At 34.1% G+C, this 22,264-nt stretch overlaps 1 protein-coding gene across 2 annotated transcripts in view; it reads right to left on the bottom strand.

Annotated features, from left to right (window-relative positions):
- Positions 1–22,264, bottom strand: part of LOC106757560 (ATP-binding cassette sub-family A member 1) — a 64,101-nt gene that overhangs the window by 13,644 nt on the left and 28,193 nt on the right. For both annotated transcript variants that reach the window (XM_022779147.1, XM_014640238.2), the window contains exons 17-33: positions 18,324–18,422; positions 18,056–18,240; positions 16,910–16,964; positions 16,736–16,807; positions 14,843–15,550; positions 14,561–14,739; positions 13,459–13,669; positions 13,070–13,153; positions 12,727–12,768; positions 12,543–12,639; positions 7,354–7,481; positions 7,175–7,279; positions 3,922–4,068; positions 3,380–3,637; positions 3,136–3,271; positions 520–599; positions 319–426 (exon numbers count right to left, since the gene is read on the bottom strand). In XM_022779147.1, the coding sequence (XP_022634868.1) occupies positions 319–426; positions 520–599; positions 3,136–3,271; positions 3,380–3,637; positions 3,922–4,068; positions 7,175–7,279; positions 7,354–7,481; positions 12,543–12,639; positions 12,727–12,768; positions 13,070–13,153; positions 13,459–13,669; positions 14,561–14,739; positions 14,843–15,550; positions 16,736–16,807; positions 16,910–16,964; positions 18,056–18,240; positions 18,324–18,422 (2,694 nt within the window). The remainder of the gene's footprint in view (positions 1–318; positions 427–519; positions 600–3,135; positions 3,272–3,379; positions 3,638–3,921; positions 4,069–7,174; positions 7,280–7,353; positions 7,482–12,542; positions 12,640–12,726; positions 12,769–13,069; positions 13,154–13,458; positions 13,670–14,560; positions 14,740–14,842; positions 15,551–16,735; positions 16,808–16,909; positions 16,965–18,055; positions 18,241–18,323; positions 18,423–22,264) is intronic.

The following is a 22,264-nucleotide window of genomic DNA, read 5'->3' as shown; positions in this document are numbered from 1 at the left end:
TCCCAGCTAACATGATATATTGTTCAATGTTTGTGTTAAAATATTTGTCTAAAACCCTTTTTATTTAGGGTACTTTAAATCATGTTCATTTTAATAGAATTTATAGATTATATAAGATGTAATGCCTATGTTCATATATTGTAACTACTTTTCCTTTTTATTAACTTTTATCTCATGAACCAGATGAAAAAGAATTGCTTTTCAAATTTTTAAGGCCGTTAGCAGGAAATTATGAATTATAAAATAATTATGAACAAATGAACACTATTTCATAAATTATCCTAACCATAAAGATAATTAGAACTTTCTTACGCATACATTTTCAATTGCAAAATCTGGAACACCTTTTATTCTGGCATAAAGTTCAAGATGCTCTTGAACAGTTAGGTATTCCAATAGGGCATCAAATTGTGGACAATATCCAATCTGAGAGTAAAAATTAAGATACACAAAGGGTCAGATGTATTTAAGTATATCTTAAATTTATCAATGTTTTTTTCCAAAGAAAAAATGACATACATATCGACGAGCAGCCTTTGGATGGGAACATATATCTTTGCCAAAAATAAAAGCAGTCCCATCAGAAGGAGATTCTTCCCCTGTTTGGAAAAGCAAAACATAATTTAGGAATAATAAACCCCTAAGAAGATGAGAGAAAAACCTAGTTCACAGCTATTCAACAATGAGAAATTACAATTACAAAAACCTTTTCTACAGGAATAATTGTTTGAAATCTATTACATTTTGCCTAACATAAAATTCATCACCTTGGGTTTCTTCAATAGAGGATTGAACTTATTATTAGAGTAAGAATATAAAAAATATTTTTCTCTCTTAATAGATTATATTTCAGTAACAACATAATATTTTCCTTTATTAAGGAGAGGACTCTAAGTGTAACTCAAACTGTGTTAGACTTTGTGAAGTGATAATGGTCGTGAATATTTTTTTCTTTTAAACAATTTATGGTTTCACATGGCATTTTCCATCAAGCTTCATGTGTTTATACACTTCAACAAAATAGAGTGGATGAGCACAAAAATCGACATTTATTGAAACAACTCACTCTTTTAATTCATGGTGAGGTTTATCCACATTTTTGGTGATACTATTCTTACTCATGTTATCTTATTAAAGACATGTCCTCTTCGGTTTTAAACGGCAAAATTTTTCATTCTATTTTATTTCCTCATAAACCTCTACATTCCTTACCTCTTAAAGTTTTACAAATTTTGTTTAGAATTTTAATCCTAGTCTTGATAAGTTATCTCCTAGATCACACAAATGTATTTTCTTAGGATTTACCCAATCACAAAAAGGATATAAGTATTTTTCTCCTACTCGTAACCACTATTTTGTGTCTGCACATGTCACCTTCAATGAGTCTCCTTTTATTTAGGGGTCCTTCTTCTATTGTGTCTAGTCCATGATCAGATTCTACTCCAGTTACTATTCTTATTGTTTGTGCTCCTCTAGTTGTGCCTAGTTCAAATTCTCCCCCTTCACCACCACTTCAAGTTTATAGTCAAAGACATTGTTCCCAACCATCACTTCAAGTTTATAGTCAAAGACATTGTTCCCAACCATCACCCAATGACCCATTTCAAGTGCCAACTCCTTTGTCTCCTCTGGTTTTGACAACTGAGTTTGACCTTTCAATTGACATCTATAAAGGTATAAGTTCTACTCGTAATCCCTCTCCACATTATATTGCTTTAAGTTACCATAGATTATCTTCACCTTTTTTTTTATATTTGTCTTTCTTCTATTTCTTCTATGTCCATTAAATATGTCCATGATGCCTTACCTTATCGTCATTGGAGTTAGGCTATGTCAGATGAACTAAGTACTCTTCAATATAGTGGACCTTGGGAGCTTGTCCCATTACCATCTAGGAAATATGTTGTTGGTTGCAGGTGGGTTTATGCTATCAAGTTGGTCCTAATGGTACTATTGATCGCCTCAAAGCTCATCTTATAGTCAAAGGTTACACACAAATTTTTGGTTTGGATTATGGTGATAATTTTTTCTCTAGTGACAAAGATGGCTTCTGTTCGTTTATTTATAGCCATAACTTCTCTTCAACAATGTTCTTTTTATCAATTGGATGTAAAAAATGTTTTCCTCAATGGAGATTTGTAGGAAGATTTATATGGAGCAACCTCCAGGTTTTGTTGCTCAGGGAAAGTCTTCTAGATATATCGTCTTTGCAAATCTTTATATTTGTAACAAGCATTGGTACATACGATTTATATGCATTAACTTAAGGAGGAGTATTAGATATATTGGATATCTTATCTTTTATCTTTTGATCTTCAATTTATCTGTTATTATTTCTTTTCTATCATCATTTGTATTTTAGACCCAACCCATATTTTCTTTATTATAAATACAATATCCTATGCATATTTTCTACACATGGGAGATTAATCCTAAACCTAGTTTTTCACTGTATTCAATAGTTATATTCAATCATCAAGTTGAAGGAGAGTGTTATGAAGAGAATAGAATATTCTTGTATATTGAGCATATATTTGTAACTATATGGATTGATTTTTTTTTTCCTTCCTACATTTCCTACTTCCCTTAAGATATTTAGTTTCCCTAGCCTATAAAAGAGGATTAATGCTTGTATTACAAACTCATAGAATAATATTCAGTTTTCCCTTTTCGTGTTCTTTTCCTTTCAAACATGCCTCAACAATCTTCAGCAGTTACTATGTGATAATTTTACAATGTCTCAATGTGTATCTTAGAGTTTTTGGTTGAAAGAAACCCTAGAATCTCTATTGGCCATAAGTGGTCTTTAAGAATGTACAGTTCTCCTAAATACTTTGAAATACTTCTATTTGTCTTATAGGGGAAGCATCTAGTAAACTTACAGAGACATAGGCATTCTATGTTGTATGTGTCTAGTACATAGTTTTTTTTTAATCTTTTCTTCTTGGTCTTCAATTATTTAACTAGAGTATTTCTCATCCTCTATCTGTAGTTTTTCCTTTATCTCAAAGTTAGGATAAAAAAAAAACAATGCAGGTTTTTAGAGGTTTTTATTAAAAACAAAGTTTGATAGCCAAAAGAAAGGGTTTAACACAAGACATGCAGTAAGATATCATGATCAGAAATCTGACATACCACATAGCATAGAAAGAGTTGTGGTCTTTCCAGCTCCATTTGTTCCTAAAAAGCCAAAACATTCTCCTTCCTGAACTGAGAAAGTTAAAGAATCTACTGCAACCTTTCTTCCATGATGCTTCTCCTCAAAATATACCTTAAATTTAGAAAATACTACTTTAACTAAGGATGACACAATGATTTGAAATGCACATTATTTTTCTTTACACAAAAGCATGTTTAAGTAAATAATACTAGGAAATACCTTGCGAAGATTGCGCAGGTAGATAATGGAATTGTCAAGAGAACCAGAAAGTACTCTATTTCTTTCTGTTTTTACATCTACATCTTCATCGAAGTCCGTAACAACAGTTTCAGAGGAAGATTCCAGCAGAGGTTCCAAATAAGAACTATCATGCCGGAAGATATTAATTTTTTCCAACCACTTTTTGATCACGAATGAAGTCAATTTGATAGAAGGCAAAATTTCAAGTGCAAGTGTCAACAGAAAATAACTAAAGCTCTGTCATCAAGAAAAAAAATGGATTAGCAAAAGATTTTTGTCCCAATTTAAGTGTATTTTACATCTACTGGTGTTGATGAGGTTATTCTGAAACAAAGCAGCTATTACAGCTTTGTATTTTCAATGTAATAGATGCTGTTTCGCAATAACAACTTTTTAGTTATAGTTTCTTAAAATCAGCCTCTAAGAGCTGATGTAAACAACTTTTAAGTTTTAAACTTTGATACTTGGAATACGAAAAGAAAAAACACAATAGCAGCAAAATTAGACCGAAAGATGTGCACCTCAACAGCTAGATAACAGATGGAAGCCCCAGTAACATCCCAATCAAACACTCCATCACTTGTTTTATCTTTCATTCCTTGCCGCAAAAGAGCTAATGAAGCAAGACCATCCGCAAAACAAAATCCAGGAGATATTCTGAAAAAATTCTGGAAGAGAACATCAAATGCATATTGACATCAAGTGTTTTCCCAAGTGAATGAAAAAATTACTATTCAAGCAGCTAGAAACAAGATATATATCATTTCCAACAGTGTTCTTTTTCTTTGTGCCAATTAAATGACAACAATATTTTGCTAAAAGATATAATTTATTCCAATCCTAGAAGCCAACTTCCTTTTACAAGAAGTTGCTCCAATCCCTTTTCATATATATTGTTAAATTAGAGGAAAATCTTCCTAATCAGAGAAAATATATGTAGAATCTTCTTAATTAGAGAAAATATATATTAAAATCTTCTAGTTTATTTTTCAGTATATTGTTTCCTTATTTCCCTGTTTTGGAATACTAGATTATTACAAATAGGTGTAAGGAGAATGTAATAGAAACAAATGATAATAATAAAATTCATTCTCTTTTCAAGTTATATATTGTAGGACATATGTCTTATTTGTGGTCACCCTTAGCCCACCTTAGTAGCAGCTTGATTAGGAAGCTGCCTCAAATGCATTCTCAAAAATGGTTAGTCCCACACCAAGAGATATGACAAACAGAGCATATACAACTTAGGCAATAATGACTATTGGGAGAAATTCAAATACCAAGACTTGAGATAGAGCCTGAAAAAAGAGTAAATTAATGGAGAAACCAATTTTGTTGAATTAAGTTAGGCCCAAACCCTAATTTTAATATTGTGTGTCTATCCTAAATCCATTAAGAGGGTTGTGTGTATAGAGAGAGCAAGCCCACCATTGATGAAGATAGAACTTGAAAAAAGTATACAAATAGGGGAAAACTCTCATAAGCCAAGGTTTGTAGGGTAGAATTAGACCCAAACCCAAACTCTAAGACTCCATGAGCCGGTTTCGTAAGATTGCTAAAGCTTTGATTACATAAAATAAAGAAATAAGATATGATTTAATTACATCAAATAGAAAAATATTATAACCAAGATTGTCAAACTAGAAAGTTTGCATAATCTCGTTCGAACTTTGTAAATTCAAATAATAAACTCGTAAGAGTTTATTTCACATAAAAAAATATTAAAATACAATTAAATCAAATAATAATTTAATATTATATGATGCTATACATAACATTCTATATTTTTCTACTAGAATATTATTATTATTAGTATTATTATTGTTAGTTTATCATATTATATATATTTTTAAATATTTGTTATATTTCCTAATATTCTTCTCCTTTTATAATTACCCTAGTTGATTATATGATATATTACGCATGACACAAAATAAGTTGTTGGACTTAAATGGAGGCCCAATTTTCCAACATAGCAAGAAAGGAGTAAAAATAAAAAGCTAAAACCTCTACGTTTTAGCTTGTGCGGCCAACCCTGTATTTTGAAACTAGAAAGAGAAAGGAAATCAAGACTTTTGAGGTGGCAAAGTGTGGAGGAGATTCAGAAACACAAACAGAGCAGAATGGAGCAGGGTTGAGAAGAAATCAAAGAGATATCTATAGGAGAACCCAACATCAACATCCATAGACAAAAACTTTATAGAGCAAACCCGTGATAGATTTCGTTCCTCACTGTAAATGAGTATTTACATGAGTACCAAGATAGTTACAAGCAAGTGGTCAAGAACCATCCTTCATGACTTGTTATTTCACTCTGACTTCCTCTACTGGGTAAATAATACGATTAAAAAATCTTTTGCTCTCTGGCAGTCACTATGCCCTTTGAAAACTATTGCTCTCTAACAACCGTTACACACTCCAAACAATTTTGTTCTTCAGCAATAGTTTTTTCCCGCGGAGCACTTTTGCTCTCCACCAACTTACCTTTTGAGCATTTTGGGACTTTGGAAACCTGTATTCACTTTCAGCATTTTTTTCCCTATCAACTGTCCAAGCATTTTTTTCATCTCAAGAAGCCAAGCCCATTGAATACTTTTTGCATTTCAGCAGCCATTGTGCCTTCTAAGCTTTTCTGCTATCATTTTTACTACGTTATTAAACTCACGACCAACTGTTACTAAACTCAAGATAAACTGTTGCAACATGCTGCTAGTTCCTAATGCATCATCTTCATTCGCTATCCCACACCAAATCAGCACATGTTGCTGGTTTCTCAGCATTTCATCTTCATACACCTACACAAAATTGATTTGTAATGCTTTGTAATGATTGATTTTGTCAGCTCTAGCAACCAACTAGTTGACATGTTTTCCAAGTCAGCACGTGAGGCTTCTCTATTGCTAGTTGGCATGTTCGCCAAGTTCCTCAAGGAGTCTTGTAACAAACATGACAGATGCAATACAGCATGAGGGGCAATGTAAAGGATCTGATATGTTTTTATCACATCAAATAGGGAAATGTCTAGATAAATATTTCTCATTATTAGTGATTGATTTTGTTCCTTAGGATAAACTAGAGTAATCATGTGTGCACACTCCACAATTATACAATTACATGGGAATAATAGATATTCATTCAAGCTTGAGGGGGACTGTTGAGTTATGAAAAGATATACTGAGTTTTTAGGCGATATTACCAATCTCTGCAATTATTACATCTAAGATATTAAAAGAAACTAAAGATATTATAAGACACTAAACGTTATTTCATCTAAGATATTAAAAGAAACTAAAGATATTATAAGACACTAAACGAGATGTTGTAATCATTATTACAGGGTAGTATAGCTCTGTGTACCCTCTTGCACAGGTTTACAATTGAATCCGAACTTTTTTCTCATACACCTAAACTCTTTTCTAGTGTGTGTGTGTGTGTAATAACAATGACAACCCATGACAGTGACCACTCACTAAATAACAAAATATCCAGATCTATTACTCACCACATGAGATAGAAAGAAACCGGTCTAGTTTTAGTATCCACTTATCATAGAAACCCTGAACGCTAAAGCAGAAAGTAGTGACAGTAGTAAGCACTTTAGAAAACACAATTGGGAGCTCAAAGGCTTAAAATATTGTGTTTCCATTTCTTTTACTGAAAATTAGTCCACCGAAAAATATTTTCTCCTGCTTTTTGTGCTTCAAGAAAAAATAATTACCCAAGTAGGGCCAAATAAATCATGCTGGAACACTTGAAGAAAATTGAAAGGCTTACCTTAAGAAAAGAATTGGTACTCATTGTTGATGGCATGAGTCCCATAATGAATGAGATAACCATTAGTATCAATCCAGTGAAAAAGTGAATCAACAGAACCACGTTCTGTAAAATAATTGAATATCTTAGCATTTATAACAAATGTAATTAAAAAAGGAGAAAACAAGATCTCCGCATACCTGAGCCATGGTGTGGTCAAAAAAGAAAAATGTAAGGCAATAGGTTGATGATGCAATTGCAAGTCCATATTCCAAGAGCATGAGGATTGTTGGTAGCAAAGAAACCCCTCCGACAAACTGTTCCAGACCTACATTGAGTACCAAGAATTAGCAGTAACATCCATGATACCGTAAGATAGAAACCGCAAAAAGGGGATTAAGGCATGGTAGTATTGTGGTGCATCAGGGATCATACCTATTCAACCACCTGAGAAAATCCCAGGTGGTGATGTTTCTAATATTTTTAATTAGTGATAGAAAGTTTAGGGATAGGGCTGGATTGAAAGGTTCTAACATTAAATTAACTAAATATACCAAAAATTTGACTTAAAAGAGTAAAGCTGTCTAAGAAATCAATTTATCTATCATGTTATGCAAAGGCTTTCTCCAATATGAGTAATATATGCAAATAAATAAGACTATTATATTTTCCTGTAATTTAGTTGATCTTTTAATACACTAGAGAAGTAGGAGGACGATTAAGATAGCAGTTAACAAGGCTCAGTACTATATCTAAAAAAGAATGAACTAAAAGATAAATAATATAAATGAGAGCTTATTAATATCCTTCAAATATCTCTCAGACCACTAATAGATCATCATCCCATGTGAGTTTTCCACATTTAATTCTCTTTCTTTACTTGGCCAAGTAACATGAAAAGCACACAAGCATCTATTCCTCATCACAAACCCAACTCTACAGGTTGAACTTAATACAAGAAAAAAAACGCACATATTTTATTAAGGATGAAAATAAACAGCTTAAGACCAAATTCAATACTTAACTTTTAAGAGAAAAGCAGTTTTAATGTATAGGAATCAGGTAAAATACGAATTCAGGAATGATAAAAACATCCATAGCAGTTAATCCAAATAGCTGCACAAAGAAGACAAACCCAAAAGCACTACACCCGGATGACTTCTATTCTGAAGTTGATTTACACATTACATTAGTTACTACAAAAAAAATGCAGGAAAATCTCCCCTAAAATTAAGATATTCCTCATGGAAGAATGAGGCCACCTCTGTTGATCAATAGGATGGAAAGTGAATACACAGTAAGAATCTGAAAAAATAAAAACTGAATGATTGAGAATAGAAAAGACAATACTGAAAAAACACCTATTAGTAGCAAAAGTCATAATGTAGTATATGATCACCGAAACTATCTTAAACAAGGGAGAGGCACCCTCGCCTTAACGAAAGGGAACTCTTCTAATAATAAGCTAGGGAATGGAAAGCTATTCAAGTCAATACCCCCATAGCTCTATTTAGGTTAGGATTAGTACTCGCCTCTGGCCTTGGAACCTTATCACACTCTTCTAAAGATGCTTAAAGAGAGGCCCTCTGACCGTAATAAGAAAGAGTATAGGTATAGGTNAAAGCCTCCTTCTCATGTCTAAAGGAGGAGACCAAATATTTCTTTTCTCTAAATCTATCCGTTGGAGCGGAGCCATAGCCCTTGAAAGGAGGACCTGAGGATAAAGACCTCTACCCTCACTCGATAGNAGAAGGACCCATAGCCTTCTCTTTTAGAGGGAAAGCTAAGCACCAACGAAAGATAAAACAGAGCAATGTCAGGGTTTAGCAAGAACAGTGACAAGCTATCCCATAAATGGCTGGAAAATGTTGTGTTATTATGGAAATCACACCAGAGAAAGGTTGATCTTCAAAAGAGAGGGTCCCTCTGAGTGAGAAGGGCACACAGGTGTAGGTGGGGATTGGGTTTCTTATATCAAAAATAGCACCAATCAACACCATTCTAAGGCCAGAAGGATTATTTTCATTCCTGGGCAGTGATGGTGATGATTTCATGCAAAAGAAGCCACAATTGACAACCGCTTCCACATACATGCTCCAACAAAGTCATAGGGAATTAGGAATGTGATGCAACAATGCTAAAGTGGTGTAATCACGTGTCAATGACTGATATGACAGCTATGAATAAGAAATCCTCCAAAGTAGGAAAAAAAATACAAGCATAAGCATGATAATATAAATTGGAACATTAGCAATACCTAAAAGGTAAAAAAATGAAATAAATAATTAAAAACCTTTGTTTTTTATTAAAACAAAAAGGGAAACTGTTAGGCATGTAAATAATGAGGAAGAGTGGAATAGGTATTATAGAAGGAATGATAGGATATGCAAGGTTTATTGTAGAAGGAGAAATGGAAAAGGTTATCATAGAAGATAAGACTAAAGGAAGTGGTGAATAAACGAAGAAATGGAAAAATAAGTGGATGCAGTGCTGTCAGTTGGTCTATATAATTCGATCAATCAGTTCTGTTGAGACACCTATGGATCATAACATCAAACTCCTACCAAATCAGGGGAAGCCTTTCTCAGATCCTGAACGGTACAGAAGATTAGTTGGTAAATTAAACTATCTTATTGTTACGCGTCCTGACATTTCCTTTGCAGTTAGTGTGGTGAGTCAATTTCTAAACTCCCCGTGTAAAGACCATTGGGATGCAGTTGTTCGCATATTGAAGTATATTAAAGGATCACCTGGAAAAGATTTGCTATATGGTCCTAACAACGATACAAAGATCGTTTGTTATTCAGATGTTGATTGGGCTAGTTCCGCTTCTGATAGGAGGTCTACTTTTGGATATTGTGTCTCTATTGGTGGCAACCTGATATCTTGGAAAAGTAAGAAACAAAGTGTTGTGGCTAGGTCCAGTCCAGAAGCAGAATATAGAGCTATGGCATCAGCTACTTGTGAGCTTGTGTGGCTTAAACAATTACTTAGTGAATTGAAATTTGGAGATGTCACTCACATGACACTTATATGTGATAATCAAGCTAGTCTTCATATTAGCTCTAACCCTGTCTTCCATGTGAGAACCAAGCACCTTGAAGTTGATTGCCATTTTATTAGAAAAAAAATCATATCCAGAGATATCAAGACTGAGTTCGTTAACTCAAGCAACCAATTGGCAGACATATTCACTAAGTCCTTGCGAGGACCTAGAATTGACTATCTTTGTAACAAGCTTGGAACATATGATTTATATGCTCCAACTTGAGGGGGAGTGTTAGATATTATGTGTTTATGTTAATTAGGGAAATATAGTCCCTATGCTTATTATTTTATTTTACATATTCATTTGTATTTGGGCTTAGCCCACATTCTTATTACTATAAATACATTACCCTATGAGTATGCAAAGACACAAGGGAGATTTCTCCACATCTCTTTCACTATTTCATAATAATGATAATTTTATAGTTTGAGCTTTAGCTCTTTCTCAAGGGAAAACCCTTAGAGAGAGAGTGCTCTCTTATTTTGTGTTCTTTTCAGTCTATTCAATAAAGAATATTACTTTTTTTCCTCTTAGTTCTGGGTTCCTATCAAATTGACCAAATCCAAAGAGAAGGGAAAATTTTTGGAAGTTGGCGAGCAAGCAAGGAAGGAATTTATGATGGACATGAAGACAAATTTGTCAATTTCTAAAGATATCCTAAGGGACACGAAGGAGATTAAAGATCTTCTTCAAGAGATCAAGAAAGGAAAGAGATGTAAAGATAGGTTTTGATAGTAGGAAAGATATCTTGCAGGACATGAACGAGATCAAGGAACTGCTGCAAGATCTCAAGAAAAGCAAGAAATTTTCCACATGTGGGGAGAATTCAGGGAATTTAGAAGAAAAGAACGAAGAACGGCTGCAAGATCTCAAGAAAAGCAAGAAACTATCCAAAGGGTGAGAAAACTTTATTAATATTAAAGTAGAGATGGGAGAAAGCTCTCTCCATGGTAGTAGATCAAATGAGGGAGGAGAAGAAATGCTAAGACCCTAAACTACAAAATTTGAATTACCCACATCTGAGGGGAAGGATCCTCACGGATGGGTATCAAGAGCAAAGAAGAATCAAGGTTCAAAATATCACTTCAAGGGAAAAATTGGGTTTGGCTTCCATCAGCATGGAGGAAAATGCAATGATAAATTATGAGGGCAATGATAAAGTAGATAAGAACAAGGAACCAGAAGCGGAGGACGAATCACATGATTTAAGTACCAAAAGGAAGTTCAGACTCGTGTGATGAATTTGATGATCAAGAATTTGAAGAGTTATTTGTACAAAAAACTCATTGCAAACATTTTACCTTCTGAGATATATGAAGATGCTCTTGTAGGGGTTACTTACAAACATACTACAACTTTGACTCATGTGGAGGCTGGTGAATGTGTTGCTGCTTTGATTCCTACATCAATTGTCAATGATGACCCAACGATAAAAACCAATGGGTTGTAAACAAATGGGTTAAGTACCACGCTGACGATGGGAACCAGCCTATGAAGGATGAAACTGAACCTTTAAATTTGGCTTGTGGCAGCATAACAGATGAAGATTACCAGCATTTGCTTACTGTTGATGAAACAAATGCCAAGGAAAGTGACTTGATAATAGGTTTCGAGGGAATTCTTGAAATTGAACCAAATTCTATGTCAATTGCTGAATTACAAGATGAAGAATTGAAGGCAGCTAAACCAGAGCAGATGAAACAAGATCTCATGGAAAGGGATGAAGCACTCCAGTAGCTTAAATTTCCAGAGTACAACCTTGAGGACAAGGTTATTCCAGCAAAGGAGAGTATTGTTAGGGCATGTAAATAATGAGGAAGAATGGAATAGGTATTATAAAAGGAATGATAGGATATGGAAGGTTTATCGTAGAAGGAAAAATAAAAGGAAGCAGTGGAAAAGGTTATCATAGAATATAAGAATAAAGGAAGCGATGAAAAAAGGAAGAAATGGAAAAATAAGTGGATGCAGTGCTGTCAGTTGGGAGTTGATCTATATAATTAGACCAATCAATTCCTTGGAGGAGACAATGATAATTTTGTAGTTTGAGCTTTAACTCCTTGTAAAGTTGGAAGGAAGGGTGGCAAAGGTTGTGGGTTTAACTCTCCCCACTAACACTTAGGAGTTATAAGATTGGTTTAGTGGGTTTGGAAGGGAGGGTGGAGAGATTGTGGGTTTAATTCCTCCCACTAACATAATACTAACAACTAACATTTGCCAATCTAATAGCAAAAAAACGTGAATAAACTATTAGACTTGGGTTTGTGATCTATGTTAGTTTTCCTAACAAATTAAATAACCAGATAAAGACTAATTATTTATAATTATTTGGATACATACCAAAGATATAAAAGAGAACTATGGCAACAGAGGCAGGAAACAAGAAGCTCACAAAGTCCCAAATATATGTAGACGCCCAATATGACAGGATAGAAACCTAATAAGCAAGTTCAACATTAGATGAATAATCAGCATGAGATAGAAAAGTAGTATTGAATGCGGTCTCTTTTGACAAATTATATACCCCACTGATTAGCTGTTGCTGCTTAGCTTTCACTTCACGTTCCTGTATCAATCAAGAATATATAAATGTTTAGTACAAGAAACAAGCAATTCGAGAATGTCAAATAGTATTTCACACTCTAGTGTCAAGAAATTCCCTCTTGTTAATTCATAACATTTGAAATGAAAAAATATGTCCTTTTAGAAAAGGGAAAATTTGAAAATAACTCCACAATTATCTAGGATTACTATGAAAGAAACTTCAAGGAATCTTCTAGGAAAAGTTGTTTTATAAATCGCTCCTAGACGAAGAAAAGGACACAATTAAAAGACAGCAAGCAGGAAGTAGGTTTAACACAACTTACCTTAACAATTGAAACGGCAAATGAGGCAGGTATAAAAGAGAAAGCAATGTTGACAATAACTGCAGCAGAGAAAGCATCCAGATCCTACAGAATTTCATATATAGCTTATCAAATCTATAATTTTCTGTATAATGTAAACGGGATTGGCACATAGTAATATTAATCCATTATTATTTAATTGTGCTGATAAGTATAAAAGTCAGTGTTAGGTGAAAATATGAAATTTAAGAACCATAGAACTAAAGAAGAGCATGAACTACAAAAACATTGCAATATAACAAGGCAACGCTCCCAAAATCCCAAGGCATGCCCATCATTACTAACAGGATAATGCATCATGCCACTTAAAGAATATCCACTTCGGTGAAATCAAATAAACATAGGCTTACATGACGTTGTAAGCGCTGGCTTTGTGTCGTTGGCAGAGGGTGGTTGCGTGTTCGAATTGTCATATTTGTGTCTTGAGTTGCAAGCCTAAGAATCGCAGAATTCATCAAATTGATAAAGGTGGGAGCAGCATGTTGACAAGAACAGTTGTGTAATACAGTGTATCCTAAGCTTCCATCATTACTTTGATCATCCATCACAATTGCCCCATACCTGAATATCAGAACATAGCAGTAAAATAACTATCGCATATAAAAATTCCATTAGGGGTTTTATCCAAGTTGACATGTAACAACTTAATTAAAATAGCACAAGTATTTGTTCATTATTTTATTGGAAATAACTATAAATCTCAACGGCACAAAAGTTTAAATATGACAACTGATCCCCCACAAGCAGAAAACAACAGGACCAACATCTGGACACAGCATAGACTCACATCAGGCTTTTACCAAAGCAAACTACATAATGAATACAATTTCAATTTTTGGACGGTGACAGCAAGGAAAAAGAATTCGCACAATATTGACTTTTAAAGTTAAGAGAAATCACCCACCATCTCCATACGGAAGTATATGCTAGTAACTCACATATAGATATTAACAAAAAAAAATATAATCATAGATTCCATTAAGGAAAAATTGGCTTCATTTATGATAAAAATAATTTCAGTATAAATGCAAAATTTAGCCTACACGTTACTTTAGATTTTCTCAAATTTCTCAGATGGTACACTTCATGTATGTTAGCAACGGGAAACTTTAGAAGCATCAATCTTAAATAATCTACACTAACAAAGTTGAACTAGGGCAAAATGATCAGTGAGCTTTATTCTGAGAAGCTTATCTTTTTCTTGTCCTGTATTCATATAAGCACTCTTATTTTCAAATAGATTTTCATTGTCCCTATGATAAAATAAGAGACAGAAACATGAAAGAAGGACATATGATAATCTCGTTTTCATGGCTGCCCAATACTATTATTGATTTTAGGACAACAGCAACTATATGCATGGTTAGCACTAAAACTTTTCATAACAATTGATTGCCAGTTGTTTAAACAGATCAAATCTAATAATGAAGCAAGAAATTCATGTTTTCACACCTAGATTGGTAGGACTCATTAAAACTAGACATCAAATATTCACTCATAGAAAGAAGAGCAGGTCCCAGTGTTGGTCCCGCTACTTCCACTGCATCAGCCAATGCTTTTTCTGAATCAGGGAATCTGTATGAGCTCGACTTGAACCTCTGTATCCAACCTCCCATGACATTTTGTGCTACCTTTAACATAATAAAAATTTCAGAACTAGTGTCCACTTTTTTTAGCAGCAATAAGTATATGAAAAAAAAAACCACATGAAACAGAATTAAATCAGTGACAAACCTTTTCAGCAATTGGCAAAGAAAGATTAAATGGAATTGGACCTCCCCCACCACCACCACTCAATAGAGGATTAAAGTGAGAAGTTGAAAGGGTCAGCGATTGCTGATCAGGATGTGGCTTGAGCTTAAGAAATAGAAGACCAACGAACAGGAAGAGAGTAGGAATCATTAGCTGGAAAACAATTGTTTTGTTATCTCTGCGAGCAGATATTGCCCTTTTAATGAATAAGGCTTTAAGATGTTGCCAAAATGTTGACCTAGTAATGAGACAACAACTGCAGCACTGCACACCCAAGAAGTTGATAAAACTAAAAATTGTAGCAAAAATTAATTGACAAGCTCTTCCCAACATGGTAGACACCAAACCCGGAATCCTCTTATAATTTCCAAGAATTTTAAGACAACTTATTTTTGGGGAAGCATCATCATTAGTAGGAAGTGAAGCCACAGAGTCTGATATCAGAGAATGGTTATTTTCTTCAAAGCATTCAACCTCATCAGCATCACATCCTGCAACTCTTAAAAATACCTCTTCCAGGGTTGTTACAGATATGCCATAGCTTTCAATACCAATATTGTCTTTTTCAATTTTACCATTCAATTCCATGTTCGAAACTGGTTTTTTCATGCAACCTTCAATTTCCCTAAACATCCTCTCAAAGGCCGATGAGGATGCCATTGGAAGCCTAAAAGAAATCTCAGTTCCAACCTGGAAATGTGTGTTGAGTAAGGATAAAATGGAATCAACAATCATAATCTCATATACAACTAGAAGTGAGATAGACAATTAAATGCTTCACAAAAAATTAAGGAAAAAAAATTACGGCCTTGGATACTGTTAAATATGAACTCACCAATATTTACACAATCAATTATCATGTTCATACTGTTCAAGTCAAAAAGTTATGATTTCTCTCATGAACTATATAACATGTAGAAAAAGTAGGCAAGTGAGCATTCATCCATTTCTATTTGTTCCTATTAAAAGGAATAAGACCCCGTTCCTCTCCATGCATGGCATTATGCCCCACCAATGCTCCCTTGCCCTTTTCTCTAACTGACTAAAAAATGCATATAATACATTGAGAGCCCCATTCTCTATAGAAGAAGCGATTCTGAGAAAAGGTAAAAGGTAGTTTTAGATAGATTTTACATAAACTCTTCAAGAAGAAGCTTTTTCACATTTTATCACAATTTATACCTGAAAGTTAAAATAGTGCTAATTACAGCTGAGAAGAAGCTATTCGCCTTGCAAATATATATACAAGAGTACAGCATATGTTCATGAATCTTAAGGATTTAGATTTGATACAGCAATCTACTATCACAACAAAGGAAATGACTGAGACAAGGAAAGAAAAAATCGATATTATAGTTAAATGTAACAAAATATATGGGCATTTGTCCTTCTCTTTGTATCTTCTTTGTATTTGAGACACTTATATATATACAATGCTCCTCTGTTGTAATACACAGTGATTTTACAAGAATAACTTAACAAGAATGACTATATTTTAAAGTTGTGCACTATGTATGTGATGAATTCGTGCTCGTTAGAAAAAAAAAAATATTCAAATTTTCAAAAGGAATATTTGAATCTGGATCTAATGTAAGGTAAAATAATCGCCGCGGCCACATTGCTATACCCAAACAATTTTTTTCTGAAGGTATATCTCTAGAGCACTAGAGACATGAAAACCAACAAGAGCTAACCTTTGATATTTTTATTTTAGAAGAAACAACCTCTTGATTAAAATAAACTTCCTTCATCAGCACACACATACTCATTACAGAGAGGGAAGATCGATACTCATGCCCATTAACATTGACACATGAATACATGTATGATGTTGACATTAACGGGTATCTCAATGAATGATACTGTGGAAAGTACCTCGCTTACACATGTTGCATTTGGAACATGACGGTATACTATATCACTAGCAATGGAAGCAGTGGGAGCTGACTGAAAGCACAAGACAGAAAGAAATACAAATCAAAACAGCTAAAGTCTTTCAATTGTGAACCATCAGAGACAGAGGAATACAAAATGATCAAGTGAACAAACCTTCACTAGGGTTAGAGTATAACCAACTCCATAATGATGCTTCAAGAAAAGGGAACTGCCAACAGATCAAACAAATAATTGAACTATGTAAGGAAATATATAATTGTTTTCTTAATAAAAACCACACCAGTTACATTCTCATCACACCTTTATGTTTAACAATAAATCTCTTTAAAATAAGAAAATAAAAATGTCAAAATGAATAGAACCTTTTATGAAGATATTTTCTCATATTATGGAGATATTGAAGATATTTTATTCTAATAAACCGGTATTTATAACATTCCTCCTCATGTTGGTAAATAAATATCTATCATTACCAACTTTCTTGGAATCTGCCAAGGAGAAGCCCTATAGTGAAAATGTCCACTACCTAAAATCCTCTAGGAAAATGGGTTGTAACCACAAGACCTCTGTCAAGAGTATCATAATGAAATGTCTATTAATTTCAATATGTTGGTATGCTTCTAACATTCATAAGCTATAAATGTATTACTGTTAATCTAAGTCAGTTTTTATTTTTATTTGTACTAGCCGTGCCATTTCATCACTGCTCTGTACTCTTTAGTTTCAGTTGTTTGTAGTTATTAAGAGGTTACACCAGTAACAGTTTTGTAACTGTCTTTTGTTTTCTGCCTATTTGTTCCGATGTGTACAAAACGTGTGAAGTACTTTTTCAGTGACAATATACTACAATAATTTTCAGTACGTTCACCCAGTCACAAGACTGTATATTCATATATTCAGATTATACCTTTTCTTTTTATGGTCAAACTCTAATAAAATGAAATGGAAGAACTTATTGCTAACTTAAAGGGTAAATACACTAAACTTAATCAAAGGGAAAATTGCGTCCCTAAAATTTAGAAACTAAAAAAATAACACTAATGCTTCTGAACTTAGCTGCTCAACACCCTAACATCTGGAGAAAATGCATGGGGTACACAAACCTACAGCATGCCATTAATATGTCAAGCAAACCTGTCTAGTAGATAAAGCATTTAACAAGTATTACTTAGATTTCCAAATGGACTTGTCAAGAGTAAACTCTCTAGCAGGAATTATCACAAAATTAAAATACCAGGAATCCTTCAGAATAGCACCAAGACATAACAATATCTAAGAAAAAGTGGAAATGAAATTAACCTTCCACAGCATTTCAGAGAGCCATTGGCCATGATCGCTATCCGGTCACCTAATTCATCCGCTTCATCCATAGAATGTGTAGTTAGCAAAATTATCCTGCCCTTCTTAATTTTTTTTATTAACTGCCAAGTCAAGCGCATTGAGTATGGATCCATTCCACTGGTAGGTTCATCAAGGACTATAACCTGTCAAGTAAATCATCCAAAAGATTCCATGCAGTTGTTTTCAACACATTAATATAAGAATGTGCTCTCGATGTTGATCCTACCTTACTGTTGCCAATCAATGCAATTCCAAGAGACAATTTCCTCTTCATGCCACCAGAAAGAGTTCTCACAATACTGTTGATTTTATCAGCCAGGCCCACCTGTTTATGGAATAATGTTATCTAAAATTCTGTGTTGATTTGATTGTTTTGCAAGTTAACAATGACAATGCAGTTTTAGTTACTGGTAAGTTTTCAGGCTTTCATGATTTGCACTGGTCTATGATGTCCCAGTTATCCCCCACCCATGGACCCTGAATTCAGGTCATGAGTTCTTTAACTATAACAAAGACCCATACAAAATAGGAATGCCCGGAAGCTTTCCTTGATTAGTAAACAAGCTGAAACCTAAACACTATTTAATATTTTGCATGTCCAATCACGCATAACTAAATACACATTTATATAATAATAAATTTTATACTTATATTTACAAACTATTTACAGCAAAGGAAAATGCTTATTACAGACTTAAGACTTGGAATAATAAGATTATACGAGTAACAATATCTACATCAACTACATACTCCGTACAAATTATCAATAAGCCTTTCTCAATCATACTTATTGTCGGAGATTAAACTTCATTCATAGGCCTTGGCCCCTAGATTTCCAATCCTAGTTATTAATATATATATATATATATATATATATATATATATATGTCAGTAAATTTAAATAAAGAAGTAAAAATATCATTTAATTATTACATTTTAACAAAAACATTCTATTATTTTTTTAGCTATCAATATAGAGATTAGTGTATTTATTTATCATTTCAACATTAATTGAAGGATAATTTAAATGTCTTTCTAGTAGTTTTTCTTTCACAATATTATCAAAAGTTTTCATACTGATTTAAGAATTAAATATACTTTTTAACCTTGCTAATGGATAAAATTGTTGGAAATAACGGCTTACTGGATAAAAAATCCTAACATCTCTATAATTATTAGGAAAAATATCCATTGAATCTACACATTCTTTTCACCTGATTTTTACTTCCAATTTTGAGAGTGTGTTTCTTACAAATAGAGGAAGTAAGATTGTAATAATTAAGAGTATATAATAAAATATTTAATTTCTCTCTTTTCTCAAGTTGGTTATAGAGCTCCAGATCTTAAAGTTTCTATTTCTACTATCCCCACCACCACCGGCCATGGCCAATCACCAATTTTTTTGTGTGTACAAATGATCTTCCAAATGTGGTGAGTCCCAACCAGTTTTATGGAAAAATTATTGGCAATGGAGTTTGTACATTTGGAGGATTTAAAAAAAAAACAATACACAATTAGACCATAATGACATGTTGTAATTAGATAAGATATCTTTAGAATCTTCCTAATCAGAGAAAATAGATATACAATCTTCTATTTTATTTTGTTTTCCTAGTTTCCTTATTTCCCCTTTTAGGAGAATTAGATTGTTACAAATAGAAGATATGAGAATGTATTTTCAATCAATTCTGAATAATAAATTTAAGTATTATTTTCTACTTGGTATCAAGAGCTTCTGACCTTGGAACTCCGTTCCGCTGCAGAGTCGCACCCCCGCCGTTGTCCGACCACTGACGCTGTCGCCATCACCGATTGGGGTCATTGATATGGCAAAAAGATGCGTCTAACTTCGGCGACCATAAACTCCGTTGCACAGTCGTTGTGCCACTGTCCGACCACCACCACTGCCGCCATTGCCGATTAGGGTCGTTGATAGGGCAGAAAGGTGCACCCAACTCCGACGACCACAACGCCGGAAGTCGCTCTGTGAGAGGAGCCGCCACGCGCTCCCACCGTCGCCGGCGCGTGTAGCCCACGCGCCCACCTCCAGCGACACCCATTCACCACTGTTGCCACAGAAAGGGTCGCTGGAGACTCCTGAATTTGTTCCTAGGGTCGGTGACGACCCGTTTTGCCTATATTTGAGTAGATCTCAGTTTTAAATTCTGCTCTTTTTTCTGAGTGTGACCCACTCGTCACTGCTGCCACAAACAGAGTCGTCGGAGCCTCCTGAGTCTGTTCCTAGGGTTTATGACGACCTGTTTGACCTTTTCTTGAGTAGATTGAGTTTTTAAGTTCTGCTCCTGTTTGGAGACTCCTCATTGCGTTTTACAGGATGTCTGAAGTAAAAATTATTCCTTTGAAAGCAATGGATGAATCAATGAGTAAGTCCTCTGGATCAACCACTCTGTCCATAAAAGGTAAGATTGGCCTCAATACTATTGATCATGTGTCTCAAGGTATTTGGATCCTTGATTTGGGTGCAACTGATCATATGACACCTTTTAGTGTGTCCTTCAACTCATGGTAAAAGAAATAAAGAACGACTTATTACAGTTGCGAATGGTCAGGATATACCTATATGCAACTCTGGAAATATAATTTTGGACTCATCTATTGTATTAAAGGATGTTTTACATGTCTCTCAATTAGCTAACAATCTTATCTCTATGCAAAAACTCACAAAGGATTTAAATTGCTCATTAACATTTTTTCCAACTTATTGTGTTTTTCAGGACCTTGCCACGGAGAAGACAATTTTAACTACTAAGAAGCATAGTGGGTTGTATTTTTTAGAGTTTAATGACCAAAGCAACACGAAAATCATGAGTCAACAAGCAACATCTGAGACGTGGACAAAATCCCAAATATGGTTACATCATCAAAGGCTTGGATGATATTGTGATATTTGTCAATTTTCAAAACACCATCGTGCATCTTATCCTATTAGTCATAAAAAGAGTATTTTTCCATTTGATTTAATTCATTCTAATGTTTAGGGTCCTGTCATAGATTCTATTTCTGGAGCCAGATGGTTCGTTACCTTTATTGACGATTGTAACCGTGTCACATGGACATACCTTATGAAAAATAAATCCGAAGTTTTTCAAATTTTTGTTAATTTTTTTCATCTTGTCCAAAATCAATTTAGAAAAAATATCAAAAGAATTAGGTCTGATAATGGTACTGAATATGTGAATCATGAATTTCTCAATTTTTTGTCTCAATGGTATTGTTCATGAACTAACCTGTGTTAATACCCCTCAACAAAATGGAGTTGTAGAAAGAAAGAATCGTCATTTTCTTAAAGTAACTAGAGCTCTTCTTTTTCAAATGTTTGTTCCAAGAAATAACTGGCGATAAGCTGTATTGACTGCCACATAACTCATCAGTAGAGTTATGTTAAATAGCATTAGTCCTATAGAGTCTTTATTGTCTTTTGTTCCTTCTTCTTTCCTACTAACAAGTCTACCTAATCGAGTCTTTGGATGTGTTGTTTTTGTTCACTCTCGACATCCTAACCGTGCTAAATTAGATCTTAGAGCTCTTAAATGTGTCTTTATTGGGTATCCTAATAAAAAAGGGTACAAATGTTATCATCCTCAGAGTCTTCGCGTCTTTATCACCATGAATGTCACCTTTCATGAAACACAATCTTTTTATGTCAGTCCACCACTTCAGGGGAGAAAGCACTTGAAGTGGATGAACTCTCCTTGTCATTACCATGTTTGTCTTTGCAGGATGCCTAAGACCTGAGCAATGAAGCTACCATAATCCACAGTAATGAAGAAGAGGAAGAAGACAGATTTTTTGGCAAAAAATATGAAAAAAGAGAACAACCCACTTCGACTCTCGAGCAAGAAAAATTGTCTAATTCGGAGGTGAGGATCCCTGAAGATATCAATGAGAAGGAGGTAAGTATTACGGAGGAATTACCCATGCATTGAGAAAGGGAAGAAGATCATGTGCTAAATATCCTATTTCTCAATATGTTTGCACTAACAATCTTTCTTATAAGCACAAAAGTTTTATTGTTGCCATTGATGCCACAAAAATTCCCACCTAAATCTAAGAGGCCATGAAACTTGAACATTGGAATCAAGCCATGAAAGAAGAGATGAATGCATTAGAAAGAAATTCAACTTGGGAGATTGTTGATAAGCCAAG

This window comes from Vigna radiata, chromosome 3 (genome assembly GCF_000741045.1).
Source record: "Vigna radiata var. radiata cultivar VC1973A chromosome 3, Vradiata_ver6, whole genome shotgun sequence".
Taxonomy (NCBI): Eukaryota; Viridiplantae; Streptophyta; class Magnoliopsida; order Fabales; family Fabaceae; genus Vigna; species Vigna radiata.
This window is presented reverse-complemented; position numbering and strand designations above follow the sequence as displayed.